The 15,548-nt window shown below is 45.3% G+C and overlaps 1 protein-coding gene across 6 annotated transcripts in view; it reads right to left on the reverse strand.

Annotated features, from left to right (window-relative positions):
* Window positions 1-349: 349 nt before the first annotated feature.
* CEBPZOS (CEBPZ opposite strand) overlaps window positions 350-15,548 on the reverse strand; it is a 49,707-nt gene continuing 34,508 nt past the window's right edge. For 4 of the 6 annotated variants that reach the window (XM_033950493.1, XM_033950490.1, XM_033950492.1 and 1 more), the window contains 3 exons: window positions 14,455-14,563; window positions 5,416-5,460; window positions 1,260-1,563 (listed from right to left, as the gene is read on the reverse strand). In XM_033950493.1, the coding sequence (XP_033806384.1) occupies window positions 1,481-1,563; window positions 5,416-5,460; window positions 14,455-14,557 (231 nt within the window). In that variant the 5' untranslated portion in view covers window positions 14,558-14,563 and the 3' untranslated portion in view covers window positions 1,260-1,480. Of the gene's footprint in view, window positions 1,159-1,258; window positions 1,564-5,415; window positions 5,461-14,454; window positions 14,564-15,548 lie in introns of those variants that run through there. The other 2 variants (XM_033950488.1, XM_033950489.1) reach the window with 2 other exon arrangements.

A 15,548-nucleotide genomic window follows, 5' to 3' on the forward strand; every position in this document is an offset into this window, starting at 1 on the left:
GGCTAACAGCAGAAGTGGCGTTAGGCGGCCTAAAGCGCCTAAGGAGGTGCAATTCACATAGGTAGGCGTCGGAAATGTAGGCCTGGAAAACCCTGGCCTACATTTCCAGTGCCTACCTTTGCCGGAGGTGTGATTTAGTAACTGGCACATGATTGCTATGTGATCGGTGGCCACCGACAAAGGCACCAGTTAGAAAATCCGACCCTTAACGCGTACAGCCACTGGTAGCCATTGTAATTTCTTGACAAACTTAGTAATATAGTCATGCTTAGCCAGGCCATAAAACAACCATATTGCAGACTTTTGTATAATTTGGAAAGAATGGATCAATGTAGCTTATGAACCAATATAATAATAATAATAATTTTTATTTTATATACCGCCATACCCGGCGAGTTCTAGGCGGTTTACATCAGTTAGATTAGGATCTACGTTTACAAGCAGATTTACAAACAAATTATCAACTATGTAACAAGTATAACCGAAATTGACAGAGGATGGAGGGAGCTTGTTGAGGATAGGGAAGAGAGAAGCTATTATGAGGGGGGAGGAAGGGGGGGGGGCGAAGTGTTAATGTGAACGGGTGGGACCGTTAGGGGTCTTGTATATCCAAAATTGCAGAAATCAAGTCCATTCAATATACTTTGAAAAGCTGCTTGGGTAATTAGCGGACCTGCTTTTGTTTGACCAAGCTTACATTGACAAAAGCTATATGCTGGGCCAGTGCAGGGCCTTTGAGCATTAGTGTGTGTCTTAAGGCTCTGCACTGGCCCAGCGCATAGTTTTTGTCACTGTCAGCCGAAGGAGGATGGAGCTGCAAGTTAAAGCTGGTAATTGCCAGGGGGGGGGGGGCAACAATGGGGAGACTCAAATATAAACCGAGATCCCATTTTTCACCCCAAAATTTCAGAGTACATATGGTAAGTGGCCTCACTACTTTACTGATGGCACTTCTAAGTATATGTTTGTAAAAATTAAATCATCACATCCAAGTGGAAGCTGCTGGGTTTATAACATTCATTTTTTCATGTGTTTATTTATAAAATGGCTGGTCCTCCTGTGCATCCTTATATGTATTTTACAAAAAGCTCCATGTTCGGCAGGTCTTGAACCTCATCATTCCGATCTCAACATTCTCAGTAAAATGGGACTTCACACCTGATGGAAACAAAAAAATGTATTCTAAAGAGGCCAATTTCTCTACTATATTTGGGATTAGAGAAATGTGCAGGCTACATATTAGTCATAGAGTCAAAAATAATTAGTAAACAACAGGATTACTTGGATCTGAAGGATTATTTTATTCACATCAGCTCTTTTGATCAGTCTTTCAATGATTAAACAATTGTTCATGCTGAACACAGAGGATGTTTCATAATAGATCTAGAAAACATGATTAACCAAGAATCATACAGTCTTACAAGAAAGTTATAAAATAAACAAGATAGAAAAAAAAAGTCGATTCATATTACATGGACTTCTACTTCCCGCTTCTGGACCATGTCTCTTGATCGTTCTCTCGTATTCCATACATTCCAGCCCATTCATTGGATTTGTAAAACACTGCAAGTATAAACAAGACAAGCCATCAGTTTGGTGACAACTGAGAGACCATATATTATGCAAACTCAGTCTCATAAAACTGGCTTGGCCTCCTCACACTATTTCTGGTGATACCAGTGGGATCAGCAGATGTGAATGCAAAGTGCACAGTTGGAAATAGAGCTGAGGAGTAAAGAATGACATGGTGAAGGATTCCCGTGGCAAACTGCAGCAACCCACGGTTAGCCCGCAAAAATGGGAAACAACGTAGCCAATTTACAGCGGGAATGGGAACAAGGTCTTCTACCGCCCCACTAGAGTGGTCGACAACCTTGTTCCCATGGCAAAAATTGCACCAGGGTCAACGCAGCAACATCTCCTCGGCTCAGCATCTACTCCACAGTTCCCCTGCAGCTATTGATGGGGGAGGGGATGTCTTCAGACTGCTGGATTTGGACTGGGGGGAAGAGAGGTGTTGGACCATTGGGGGGAGAGAGTTGGGGCTGGAGGGAATGGAGAAAGGTAAAGGAGAGAGATACTGATGTGGAGTGAGGACTGTAGCTGAAGGGAAAAGAGAGGTGCTAGACCTAAAGCTGGGAGTTGGGGGGAAGGGAGAGGTACTGGATTCGCTGTTCAGAGCTGGAGCTAGAGGGAAGGGAGAGATATGTTGGACCCATGGGAGGAGGGGCTAGAGGGAAGAGAGACAGGTGCTGGATCCTTGGGAAGTGTTGAGAGAAGGGAGAGTGGTACTGGACCTACAGGGAGGAGGAGAGGGAAGGGAAAGAGATGCTGAACCAAGGGGATGAAGGGAGTGAAATATTTAACATAGTGGAGGGAGGGAGGAAAGAGGTTGAGAGACACTTTGGTGTAAAAGAGTAAGAGGGGAGAAGCTGGACATTGGGAGATATACAAAAAGAGGGGAGATGTGGGCATGGATGGGAGCATAGGAACAGTGACACAAAGAGGAACGCTTTATGGGGGTGGTATATGGATACAGTGAATGGGGCAATGCCAGTCACAGGATATATGAACACAGAAGATGGCTAGACATGAGAGAGAATAGGAACACAGAAGAGAGATGTTGGACTTGGGAGGGGGAGGCACAGGGACACAGAGGATTGACACAGGGCATGGAGGGGATAGGAACATAGATGATGAAGGCAGGGAGATGAGCACAGGGGAAATATTAGAAAGGGAAGTATAAGAGACAGAAAAGGGAGAAAAAATATACAGAGATGGAAGTTGAATGGTGAGCATGGAGAAAGAAGACATGCCAAATGGTCAGGAGATCCTGGCATGTGAGTTAAGAGTAGACAGATGGAAACAGAAACCAGAGCCTGAGACCAATGTGATGTGAAGAATAAAATGACCAGACAACAAAAGGTAGGAAAATTTATTTTCTATTTTGTGATTAGAAAATATCAGATTTTAAATATGTATCCTGCTAGAACTGGTGTTAGACATAACTGAGGACTGAAAAGCCCAGTGCTTCTTTAGCTTTCAGCTGGTTTATGGCTCTCTCTCTCTGACTAGGGGGCAGTTGCCCTAGTTGCTCTCCCCTAACACTATTCCTGCCATGTGTGACTGAAGTATTCTGTGAGCTTGATTTTTCTATGTAGCATTCTGTAGTAATTTGGTTTGTTCAGTTTTCACAATAGTGGAGGGGATATTTGTGAAAGGGAGGGGAGACAGGGGTTTTGTTGATCCTTGCTCTGTATTATTTGTATTTATAAAATAACAACTGTACAGAATATTGTCACTTTTTATATTTTAATAAAATAAGTTCAGTATAAAATCATAATTATTCGAGGCTTGTGCGGATGGGATTAGATGGTTTGAAGGGATGGGATGGGGACAATTTTTTCCCCATGTCATTCTCTACTAGGGCGTTCAGGACAGATGCTTACAAACTAACAGAGATACAGTTAAGGCTACAACCATACTTAACTCCGAAAAACACCACCAAAAAAAAAAGTCAAATCCTAGGCAGCAAACTAGTAAAGACAGAAAGTAATTCTTGATACTGAAAGTAATACAAAATATATTCTCAGGCTATAAAGCCCGAATCTACTCATTATAGACACTGCAACTTACCATCAAACCAGAATGGAAGATGATCAATAATAAAATCAATTTCCTTAGTTTGTGGTTACCACCAATTTTATTTCCCTGTTTCATTTCTATAAATTTCTGACTTCCAATTACGTATGCACTCTCAATATTTTGGGATAAAAACACATATTAAGGTAGGGGGGGGGGTTTAAGCTAGTTTTTCTACACACGCATGTGACAATAATAAACTTCACTCCTTGTGGGGGAATGAGTTATGTGCTGTTTTTAGAAATTTAATATGGGTGAAAGATTGTGATGCATATGGCTGGGTGACAGTTGTGTTGTATTGTGGGGGGGGGGTTTCCCCATGGGGGGAAATATAGGCATGAGACAGTGAATCTTTGGCACATTGATATTTTGTTATGACTGCTTTACAGGGAGTTTAAAATCTGTGTATTTAATTTGTGGAGCGATTCCTTTTAGTCATGTCGTTTTAAGAGATTTCTCAAGAGGACCCTCTCTTTTCAGGCAGCCAAAATGAATGTCTGATTTGGCAAAATCATGCCAGGAGTCCCATCTTATTACTCTTTTAGAAAATTATTAAAGACACAGTTATTTGACAAATTTGTAACCTAAGCTCCCTAATCTCTCTTTTTAAAACATAATTATATACTGTTTACACTTTTTAAGAAACTGATATACTTTTATGAATTCTATATTTCTTCAATGTTCAGCTTACTTGTTGTGAACCGCCTAGAACCATCCGTGGTCTGGCGGTATATAAGAATAAAAGTTATTATTATTTGTGAAGATTTCCATCTACTGTAAGGGCAGTTTTTATTTTATTTTTTTTATAAATCTTTATTCATTTTCATATCTTACAACAAGTGTTTAATAAACAATCAAAAAAAAAAAATTTAAAACAAATCACTTGACAATCTTACTTATAATCATTAAAATATAAAAGAATCCCTTCCCACCCCCCCATCCATTAATAATATATCAATTAACAAATAACATATTTCCCAAAAAAGTGTTTTGGGGGATATTTGGGTACTCTTCTGTGTGAAATTAGGCAGCCTGATAATTTAGAAACATTTAAAAATATTGTTTTTATAATAATAAATATGCTTCTTCATCTTAATGTATTTTTTCCCATTCATTTTTGGCTTATATTACTTGTATTTGATGTGGTTGATAGTCCTACAGAATACATTAAGGGCTCCTTTTACTAAGGTGCGCTAGCGTTTTTAGCGCACGCAGGATATTACCGCGCGTTACGCGGCTAGAACTAACGCCAGCTCAATGTTAGCGTTAGCGTCTGGCAATGTAGCGCGTGCGCTATTCCGCTCGTTAATGCCCTAGAAGGTTGATTAAATAATGAGCAGTTTTGGAATTGCAACTAAAGGATGCCATCATTTACCCCCCCTTTTATGAAGCCACGTTAGCGTTTTTTTTTATTGCCGGCCGCAGTGGTAAGAGCTCAAACGCTCATAGAATTCCTATGAGCGTCGGAACTTTTACGGCCGCAGCTGCGATGAAAAATGCTAAATTGTAAGGTTGTTAAAATAGCTAACCACTCACACTAGCAGTCCAAATTTAAATGCAATGGGAACATAATTGTGATTCTCACAGCTATGCAAATGAAGCTGCATCTTTAATAAACTTTTTTTCTTAAGATGACCAGACAAAAAGGATCAGATCGAAGATTTGCCATTAGTACAGCATTAATGCAAATGTGATGCTTAAACCGCAAAGACCAACAGACAAGATAATGACAACATTTACTTTTATCAAACTTGCTGGTTAAAATTAACATACCTTCCAGAATTGAAGGCCATTTCCTGTTCATTGAATGTCTGAAATCTAATTACGGATAAAAATTACATTAGTATTGGTTCATGTACATATGCAAATATATACAATTTACAGGGTGTTATTTATGGTGACCAGGTTTAATTAACTGCTAGTGTTTAGAGAGCTAACACATTTAGGGCCAGATTCACCAACCTGCCCGATCAGGCCCGATCCGGCCAGGTCCGACAAATTCAGCAAACTAAAATATGCAGATGGGGGCGATCGGAGGAATGACCCCCATCTGCCGGCACGGATCGCTTTTCTGCCGTGATCTTTGCTGCCTGTGGTTTTAACCCACTTTAAACCCGCGGCGGCGATGTGGTGAACAGGCAGGAGTTTTGGGGAAGGGCAGGAGAGACTTGGGGAAGAAGGACAGGAGAAAACCAGGGTGGCGATAGGGCGAACAGGGCTTCTAGAGTCAGAAAAACGTTTTCGACTGGTCCCCAGCAGTCGCTTTTTCAGTTGATCGGCCAGCCCAGTCGGATGTGAAATTTTGTGTTGTGAATCGTATCCCTGCCTACTTTGCATGTACGGATTCGAAGTGGATCGTAGGAGAGGTTAGTGAATGGGGCCTGGGGGAAATCTGGTTGCATAGGGGGGGTCGCAAACCAATCGGTACATGATCGGTTTGCTTTGTGAATCTAGCCCTTAGAGATGATGAAAAAATGTATTCACAAAGCCAAAATTCTACTGCGTCTAATTTAAGCACAAAGATGCTGAGAAGGGAGAGAAATAGATGATTACTTGAAAAGGGCTGGAAAACTCTCTCTCTCTCTCTGCCACCATCCTAAGCCCTACCCAGTGGCATAGCGAGGGCGGGTGGCGCCCCTCCCCACCCGCATACCTTTTTAATTTTTTCAGGCACGAGCATCACCACAAACTTGCTGCCCATGTCGCGCCGGCTATCCCTCCGATGTCACTTCCAAGGCGCAGGGCCTGGAAGTGACGTCAGAGAGAAGCAACACAGACGTGGGCAGCAAGTTCGTAATGCTGATCACGCAGGGAAAATTAAAAAGGTGGGTGTCGAGCTCCATCTGCGGAGATGATGCGGTATATAAACCCAAGATTTAGATTAGATTAGATTAGATTAGCAGGGGAGGTTGGGGAGGAGGACAGGAGGTGGCACCCTTACCAAGACTGCGCCGGGGTGGACTGTCCCCTGGCCCCCCCCTTACTACGCCACCAACCCTAACCTATAATCTAAGGATCTTCCCATGATGGGGTTTGTTTGCTGATATAAGGAAATAACATTGGTGCTGCTGATACAGAGACTGTCATTTCTATTTGTTTAAAATTGATTTCATATTTTGTTTATGGCAACAAGACCTTTAGGGGAATAGCAAAAGGATTAAAATGATTAAAAATAGAAAAAAAAAAAAGAAGAAACGCCGCTACGATTCTTAAAAGTAGAGATGAAAGAGATGCTTCAACTGGGACTTAATATTGCACTAAAACAAACATCAGACTCAACACAGCCGTGTTTCGGCACCTTAGTGCCTTCCTCAGGAGTCTATAAATAAAAAAAATAAAAACATCTATATGAACATCAATAACTGGGAAAAACATAGAAAAGTATTTCAAGATCTGTACATATCAAACTATTGATAATGGCACCTCATATATAACGGTTCACAAAAAAAAAGCCCAAACACTGCAATATCAGTCCCTTATGTCCAAATGAATCAAGCTAACAGGAAGAATAACACTCATGAGTTTGACTTCTTAACTTTTTTTTTTTTTGAGTCACAGACCCCTTTAAGAATCTGATGAAAGCTATGGACCCCCTTCCCCGGAAATAGTCACATAAACATAACTTTGCATGCCATGAATATAATGGAGTTTATCAAGATTTGATTGTCTCGTACATATATGACATACACAAAGGGCTCCTTTTACTAAGGTGCGCTAGCGTTTTTAGCGCAAGCAGATTAGCGCGCGCTAACCCCGTGCTAAGCAGCTAGAACCAACGCCAGCTCAATGCTGGCGTTAGCGTCTAGCACGCGCGGCATTGTAGCGTGCATTATTCCGTGCGTTAAAGCCCTAACGCAGCTTAGTAAAAGGAGCCCAAAGTATTATTAAACTTTAAAGTAAACAATCTAAAAATAACCCAACAAACCACTCCTTTTTTATGCAAAAAGTAACAGCCGCTCATTATAATTATGAAATACAATCCTCTTGTGCAAATGAATACAGATCTACTACGACTACATTTTCTACTCTCTCGTTACCTGCAAGAAAAATCAACAGTACTAGGCTGAATAGTGAATATAAATGTTAATTTTTATCTGACCCTCATGGACCCCCTGAAACCCATCCATGGACCCCAGGTTAGGAACCCCTGCTATAAACTAAGCCTAAATTTAGTCGCAGTTTATAGAATAGCACTAAACACATTTTTTCCCATGCTGATATTTTTGGCATAGGATTTTTTTTTTTTTTTACAGAGAGGGTGGTAGATGCGTGGAATAGACTTCTGGTGAAGGTGGTATTTATGCAGCAATCAAGCCTATTTATGATCACAGCATCAACCAAGCAACAATTTTGGATCCAAAGTCCCTCCTTGAGGGCCGCAATCCAGTCGGGTTTTCAGGATTTTCCCAATGAATATGCATTGAAAGCAGTGCATGCACATAGATCTCATGCATATTCATTGGGGAAATCCTGAAAACCCGACTGGATTGCGGCCCTCAAGGAGGGACTTTGAGACCCCTGGTCTAATACAGGGGTAGGCAATTCCGGTCCTCGAGAGCCGGAGCAAGGTCAGGTTTTCAGGATATCCACAATAAATATGTACGAGATGGATCTGCATGCACTGCCTCCTTGAGATGCAAATCTATCTCATGCATATTTATTGTGGATATCCTGAAAACCTGACCTGGTTCCAGCTCTCGAGGACTGGAATTGCCTACCCCTGCTTTAATACATTGTCTTGAAAACTTTACAAAGCTGCAGCACACTGAACCGGTAGCCGCGGCTTAAGGGCATCCGGAAGTGTGCGGATGTTGACGCGATGACATCACACACATGTGTGATAGTATCACATTGACGTCCGCGCATGTGCAAAGGCCCTCCAGACGGGGCCCTAAGCTGCCGGGGGTGTGTGTGCTGGAAGAGGCGTGGAGTGGCACCAGGGAGGAGAGGTGCCGGCTGACTGCCTACAGCAGGGGTGTCCAAACTTTTGGCTTCCCTGGGCCGCATTGGCCGAAAAAAATGTTTCTGGGGCTGCGCAAACGCTGCAGAAAGACAGAAGAGGGAGCCACAAGACGGTAAACACCCAGGGGCAGCAGAGGAAAATACTGCATCGCCCTTGACCGGGGCCGCACAAAATACTTCACGGGGCTGCATGCGGCCCTTGGGCCACAGGTTGGGCACCCCTGGCCTACATGATGTGCCTCTTGCCATGAGAGGCACCTCTTGTAGGCAGTCAGCCAGTGCCAGCACCTCTCCTCTTCCCCGGCACACAGTTTGCAATACACTGGTCTAATATTTGTGCTGAATGCGAAAACTGAATAGCTTCAGACTTTTTTGTATTTAATTTTAATTTATGTGACAAAACCCAAGCAGTCACTGCATCCAAGCAACAACTAAGCTTTTCTAATACTTGAGAGGCCAAGGGATTATAAGAGAAACCCAATTGCATGTCATCTGCATATATAAACACTAAACTAGAAACCCTGAATTAATATAGCCAGTGGTATGAAGAAAATATTGAAACATGAAGGAGCAGACATTGACCCCTGAGGGACATCACAAGCCAAAAAGAATAGGGCTGATAGTTCTACTCTGTACAATACATGAAAAGTATGCTTTATGAAACCATCTCTGGACCACAGCACACATTACAATATTTTTGAGTCTACCTAGCAGGACATGATCAATGAGACCAAATGCTTCACTCAAGTCAAGGAGGATCAGCAACACATCTTTACCACCATTAACAAAATGCCAGAGTGCATGGGGAGGAGGGGCACAGGGGAGGAAGAGATGGCAGAAAGAGATTCCAGACTATGGGAGGGGGAGAAAAAGGGAGAGGGAGAGGGAGCAAGAGGTGTCAGATCATTGGGCAAGAAGCAGGGATCCTAATGAGAAATTGTTGGCGTAGAAAATGCTCCAAAGCTCATATTATTTCTATGAACGTTGAAGCACTTACCTCACCGGCCCGTGCTAAAAAAACTCTAGTGCAGCTTGTTAAAAGGGGGGGGGGGGGGGGACGTGACGTGAATTTGTCGCTTTAGCACAGATCCAAACCTCAAGGGATCACATTGAACTGCAGTGCAACTTCCAGACCACATACCTCTATTTCTTTTCTGTGAAATACCGTATTTTCGCGGATATAACGCGCACCATTGTAAAACGCGCACAGGGGTATAGCGCGCAGAAATCACGATGATATGTACAAAAACTTTTCTATACCGCGCTCAGGCATATAACGCGCATGCTGCCCGACTCTCCTTTCGCCCGCCCTGACTTTCCGTGCGCTGTCCCGACTCTCCGTTCACCCCCCCTGACTTTCCGTGCACTGTCCTCCCTTGAAGTCCTGTCCCCCCTTGAAGGTCTGTCCCCATCCTGAAAGCCTGATGCCCCCCCCGACGTCCGATACATCCCCCCCCCGGCAGGACCACTCGCACCCTCACCCCGAAGGACCGCCGACTCCCCAACAATATCGGGCCAGGAGGGAGCCCAAACCCTCCTGGCCACGGCGACCCCCTAACCCCACCCCGCACTACATTACGGGCAGGAGGGATCCCAGGCCCTCCTGCCCTCGACGCAAACCCCCTCCCCCCAACGACCGCCCCCCCCCAAGAACCTCCGCCCGTCCCCCAGCCGACCCGCGACCCCCCTGGCCGACCCCCACGACACCCCCACCCGCCTTCCCCGTACCTTTGTGTAGTTGGGCCAGAAGGGAGCCCAAACCCTCCTGGCCACGGCGACCCCCTAACCCCACCCCGCACTACATTACGGGCAGGAGGGATCCCAGGCCCTCCTGCCCTCGACGCAAACCCCCCTCCCCCCCAGCCGACCCGCGACCCCCCTGGCCGACCCCCACGACCCCCCCACCCCCCTTCCCCGTACCTTTGGAAGTTGGCCGGACAGACGGGAGCCAAACCCGCCTGTCCGGCAGGCAGCCAACGAAGGAATGAGGCCGGATTGGCCCATCCGTCCTAAAGCTCCGCCTACTGGTGGGGCCTAAGGCGCGTGGGCCAATCAGAATAGGCCCTGGAGCCTTAGGTCCCACCTGGGGGCGCGGCCTGAGGCACATGGGCCAAACCCGACCATGTGTCTCAGGCCGCGCCCCCAGGTGGGACCTAAGGCTCCAGGGCCTATTCTGATTGGCCCACGCGCCTTAGGCCCCACCAGTAGGCGGAGCTTTAGGACGGATGGGCCAATCCGGCCTCATTCCTTCGTTGGCTGCCTGCCGGACAGGCGGGTTTGGCTCCCGTCTGTCCGGCCAACTTCCAAAGGTACGGGGAAGGGGGGTGGGGGGGCCGTGGGGGTCGGCCAGGGGGGCCGCGGGTCGGCTGGGGGGGAGGGGGGGTGCCGTCGAGGGCAGGAGGGCCTGGGATCCCTCCTGCCCGTAATGTAGTGCGGGGTGGGGTTAGGGGGTCGCCGTGGCCAGGAGGGTTTGGGCTCCCTTCTGGCCCAACTACACAAAGGTACGGGGAAGGCGGGTGGGGGTGTCGTGGGGGTCGGCCAGGGGGGTCGCGGGTCGGCTGGGGGACGGGCGGAGGTTCTTGGGGGGGGGCGGTCGTTGGGGGGAGGGGGTTTGCGTCGAGGGCAGGAGGGCCTGGGATCCCTCCTGCCCGTAATGTAGTGCGGGGTGGGGTTAGGGGGTCGCCGTGGCCAGGAGGGTTTGGGCTCCCTCCTGGCCCGATATTGTTGGGGAGTCGGCGGTCCTTCGGGGTGAGGGTGCGAGTGGTCCTGCCGGGGGGGGGGATGTATCGGACGTCGGGGAGTCGGCCGGGCAAGAGGGCTTGGGCTCCCTCTTGCTCCGATCGTGGATGCGGGTGCGGGTGGGAGCGCGTGCGAGCGGTCGTTCGGGGTGGAGGTGCGAGCGGTCCTGCTGGGGGGGTGAATCGGGCGTCGGGCGGGGTGGGAACTATGTTTAAAAACTTTTCTATACCGCGCTCAGGCATATAACGCGCGAGGGGTATGCGCGGTACGTAAAATCACGTATAACGCGCGCGTTATATCCGCGAAAATACGGTACTTGTGGCAGCCCTCTCAAACAAATTAAACTTAAAAAACCAAAAACAAACAAAACATGAAATTCTAATGAAAAACCTCGTGCTCTTATTATGACCGGGGTAGCCATACAAATGGTTACTCGCAATTGGAAGAACTGGGATCACCTTAACTTTAATTTTTGGTGGGCAAATTTATGTTTAAGCTATAGATTTGATAAGATGAATGCGGATATGCTGGGGCATACTAAGAGATTTAAGTTAATTTGGGGCCCTTGGATGTCTTTTATGGATTCATTATAGTTGTCTTTTCCTTTATTTCTGTTGGTATAATGCACAATCACCCAGGGGAAGGGGGGGGGTATTTCTTTTGTATGGTTCTATTCCCTTATGAAATATTGGTTGGGTAGGGTTTTTTTTTAATGTATGGATTTTGATTGATTATAAATGCATATATGATTAATATTATTTGTATAGATACTGTATTGCATTTTTGTTAGCTTTAGAAACTCAATAAAGATTTTTAAAAAAAAACCCAAAACCTCGTGCCCTTAGTTTCTCCTCACATGGACCCTGGAGATGGGTAGTAATGGCACTTCAGTGTACTCATATGAATGCCATCTTCTATCCGATGAAGACATAATGCACTAGATTCACTAAGGGCCCGATTCTGAATAGGACGCTAGTATCAGCGGCCTCTGATCACGTGTCAATCACACAGCAGCGGCCTATTCAGAATTGGGTCTACACTCCCCGACAGACACCTACATTCAAGGCATCTGTCTCATGTCTAACAGAGATGCGAACAAACGCTTAAGTCCGCCCAAGGCCACTTCCGGGCAAAACCACGCTCATGCCCCGCCTTGGGCATGCTTAAGCCTACCTGCACGTTTCTGTAGATGCACCACTGTGCGGAGTGGCGCTCGCTGGCTGGTGGGGGGCGCTATAATGCATTAATGGAATGGATAGTGTGCACTAATCAACAGATGCCTTCCTCGGCAGCATTTTTTTTCTAAAAATGTATGCCCCGATTAGTTGCCAGACGGTGGTAGGACGCCTACCGCCGCCTAAAATCAGAACAAGAATCAGCCCCTAAATGGTCCTCAAAATTCAGCACCGCTCAGCGCTATTCTATGAAGGACACTCTTTATAGAATAGAACAGAGCATTAGGATCCATGCCAAACTTTGGCCACAAAGATTACCATAAACAAACCATGAGCCAATTATCTAGCGGCTCTGCACGGGCAGGAGCAAAGGACGGTTGCTCCTTTTGCGATTCACCGCTGGATCACCAGGGATACTTAAGGTATGTGGGGGAGGCGGGAGGGAGATAAAAATAATTAGAAACGGCTGGGACAGGAGGCGGGAATGATCCCTTCTGTCTTGGCCATCGCTGAGCCATGAGTTCTCAAGACAGGCTCAGTGGAGGCCTGCGATGCAGTGCGGGGAAGGATACAGAACCTGGCAGGGACGGTGGGGGGCTGGCTGCAGAGCCTGGCAGATCAGCAAGAGAGGAGGAACAGGGTACAGAGCCTGGCAGAGCAGGGCAAGGCAAAGTACTGCACTTGAATATTAATCCCCCCCCCCCCCTGGCTTATATTCGAGTCAACCTTTTTTCCTCCTTTTGGGGGGAAGGTTAATTTCGTTTATATTCGGGTCGGTTTATATTCGAGTATATATGGTAATACCCAGGATTTAAGATGAACCTCTCAAAGTCATATTCTATGGTCAAGTTGAAAGCCTTGCAGGTTCTTATGAACTCTGCAGCTAGACTGATTAGTAGCATCTCTAGGACAGCAAACATTACCCCGAGTTTGAAATGACTTCACTGGCTACCTATTGAACAAAGGGTTCATTATAAAGTGTTATCTTTGGTATATCAGATCTTGTACCAATCGGCCTCTTTCTGGTTTCAATCCCTATGGAAGGTCTATAGACCAAACAGAGCATTGCAATCAGAAGGTGGCATGAAACTATTAGCGACTACTGAAGAAAGTATGAGATATGTAGCTGGAATGTCACTTTGGAATAAGCTGTCGGGACATCTGAGATGAAGCACTAACCGCTTTAGTTTTAAAAAGCTGTTGAAACCCAAGCTATTTGTAGAGTCGTACCAGCCTATACGATAATATGTTTCCTGGAAAATGTAACTTCTGTCTTGGCTCTGTTTGTTCGATTTTTAAGGGACTTTGTTATTGATTGCCTGGAGGATACTTTAGGCTGGGTATTGTCTGTTTGCTGGGTGAGAATGGTATCTCTTTTTTTTTCCGTAATTTATGGTATTGTAATTTAGGGCCTCTTTTACAAAAGTGCGCTAAGCGTTTTAGCATGGATTTAGCTGAATCAACGCGTGCACTAACCACTAATGTGTCCATAGGATAACATGCACGAGTTAGCATTTAGCGTGTGTTTTGCACGTGATAATATTTACCGCGTGCTAAAAAGTGTAGCGCACATTTGTAAAATAGGGGGTTAATTTTTATTTTATAATTGTAATTCTGTCTTGTGTTTACAATTATGTATGTTCATTTTTATGGAAACTGCTTTGTTTAATTGCGGTATATCCATTTTTTAAAATAAATAAATAAAAATACTGAGTAGTGGAAATTCAAGCTCCATTCTACTTGAAGCCTGGAAAAGTAGGTCAGTTTTCACAGGCTTGAAACAAAATATTGTTATTATAAAGCTGACTTTCCGTTTCAAAATGTAAGCAATCAATTTTAAAAGAGGAGCAAGGTATAAGTTAATTTGTCACAAACTTAATGCTTCAAAATAAAAAAAAAAATAAAAAACAAAACTAGCAAGATGCAATCATGTTACCTTGACTTGATTCCATTTTATGATATAGGTAATATGCTCCCACCAATCCAGCAAATTCCAAACACAAAATTCCTTTAAAGATCTTTCTAGCTGTAGGTTCCATCTTCAACTGAAAGAGAATACATAAAGGTAGAAATTATTTTTAAAAACCCACTTATATTTTGTGCCACAACCATCTGTATTGTTTTACTGTAGCAATTTTATGCGCAGCATTTATGTGACATGGTAATGGCTGAACAGTTCGGACTTATCATCAATGGGGGAATTTACATCAATAAACCATAGAAACTGTAGCCCTATGTAAAACATTGAAACAAAAATTAAATAACTGGGGGCAAATGGACAATACTTGGACTGGAAGAGCGTCACCAGTGGGGTGCCGCAGGGCTCGGTGCTTGGACCCGTGCTTTTCAACATCTTTATAAATGATCTGGACATAGGTACGACGAGCAAGGTGATTAAATTTGCGGACGAAACGAAGTTATTCATAGTGAAGACGCAGAGGGATTGTGAAGATCTACAATGTGACATAGTCAAGCTCAAGGAATGGGCATCGACATGGCAGATGAGGTTCAACGTGGACAAGTGTAAGGTGATGCATGTCGGTAACAAAAATCTCATGCACGAATACAGGATGTCCGGGGCGGTACTTGGAGAGACTTCCCAGGAAAGGGACTTGGAGTTCTGATCAACAAGTCGATGAAGCCGTCCGCGCAATGTGTGGCGGTGGCGAAAAGGGCGAACAGAATGCTATGAATGATTAAGAAGGGAATCACGAACAGATCAGAGAAGGTTATTATGCCGTTGTACTGGGCCATGGTGCACCCTCACCTGGAGTACAGCGTGCAGCACTGGTCGCTGTACATGAAAAAGGACACGGTACTACTCGAAAGGGTCCAGAGAAGAGCGACTAAGATGGTTAAGGGGTTGTAGGAGCTGCCGTACAGCAAAAGATTAGAGAAACTAGGCCTCTTCTCCCTCAAACAGAGGAGATTGAGAGGGAACATGATCGAAACATTCAAGGTACTGAAGGGAATAGACTTAGTAGTTAAGGACAGGTTGTTCATCCTCTCCAAGGTAGGGAGAACGAGAGG

Source organism: Geotrypetes seraphini, chromosome 6 (genome assembly GCF_902459505.1).
Source record: "Geotrypetes seraphini chromosome 6, aGeoSer1.1, whole genome shotgun sequence".
Taxonomy (NCBI): Eukaryota; Metazoa; Chordata; class Amphibia; order Gymnophiona; family Dermophiidae; genus Geotrypetes; species Geotrypetes seraphini.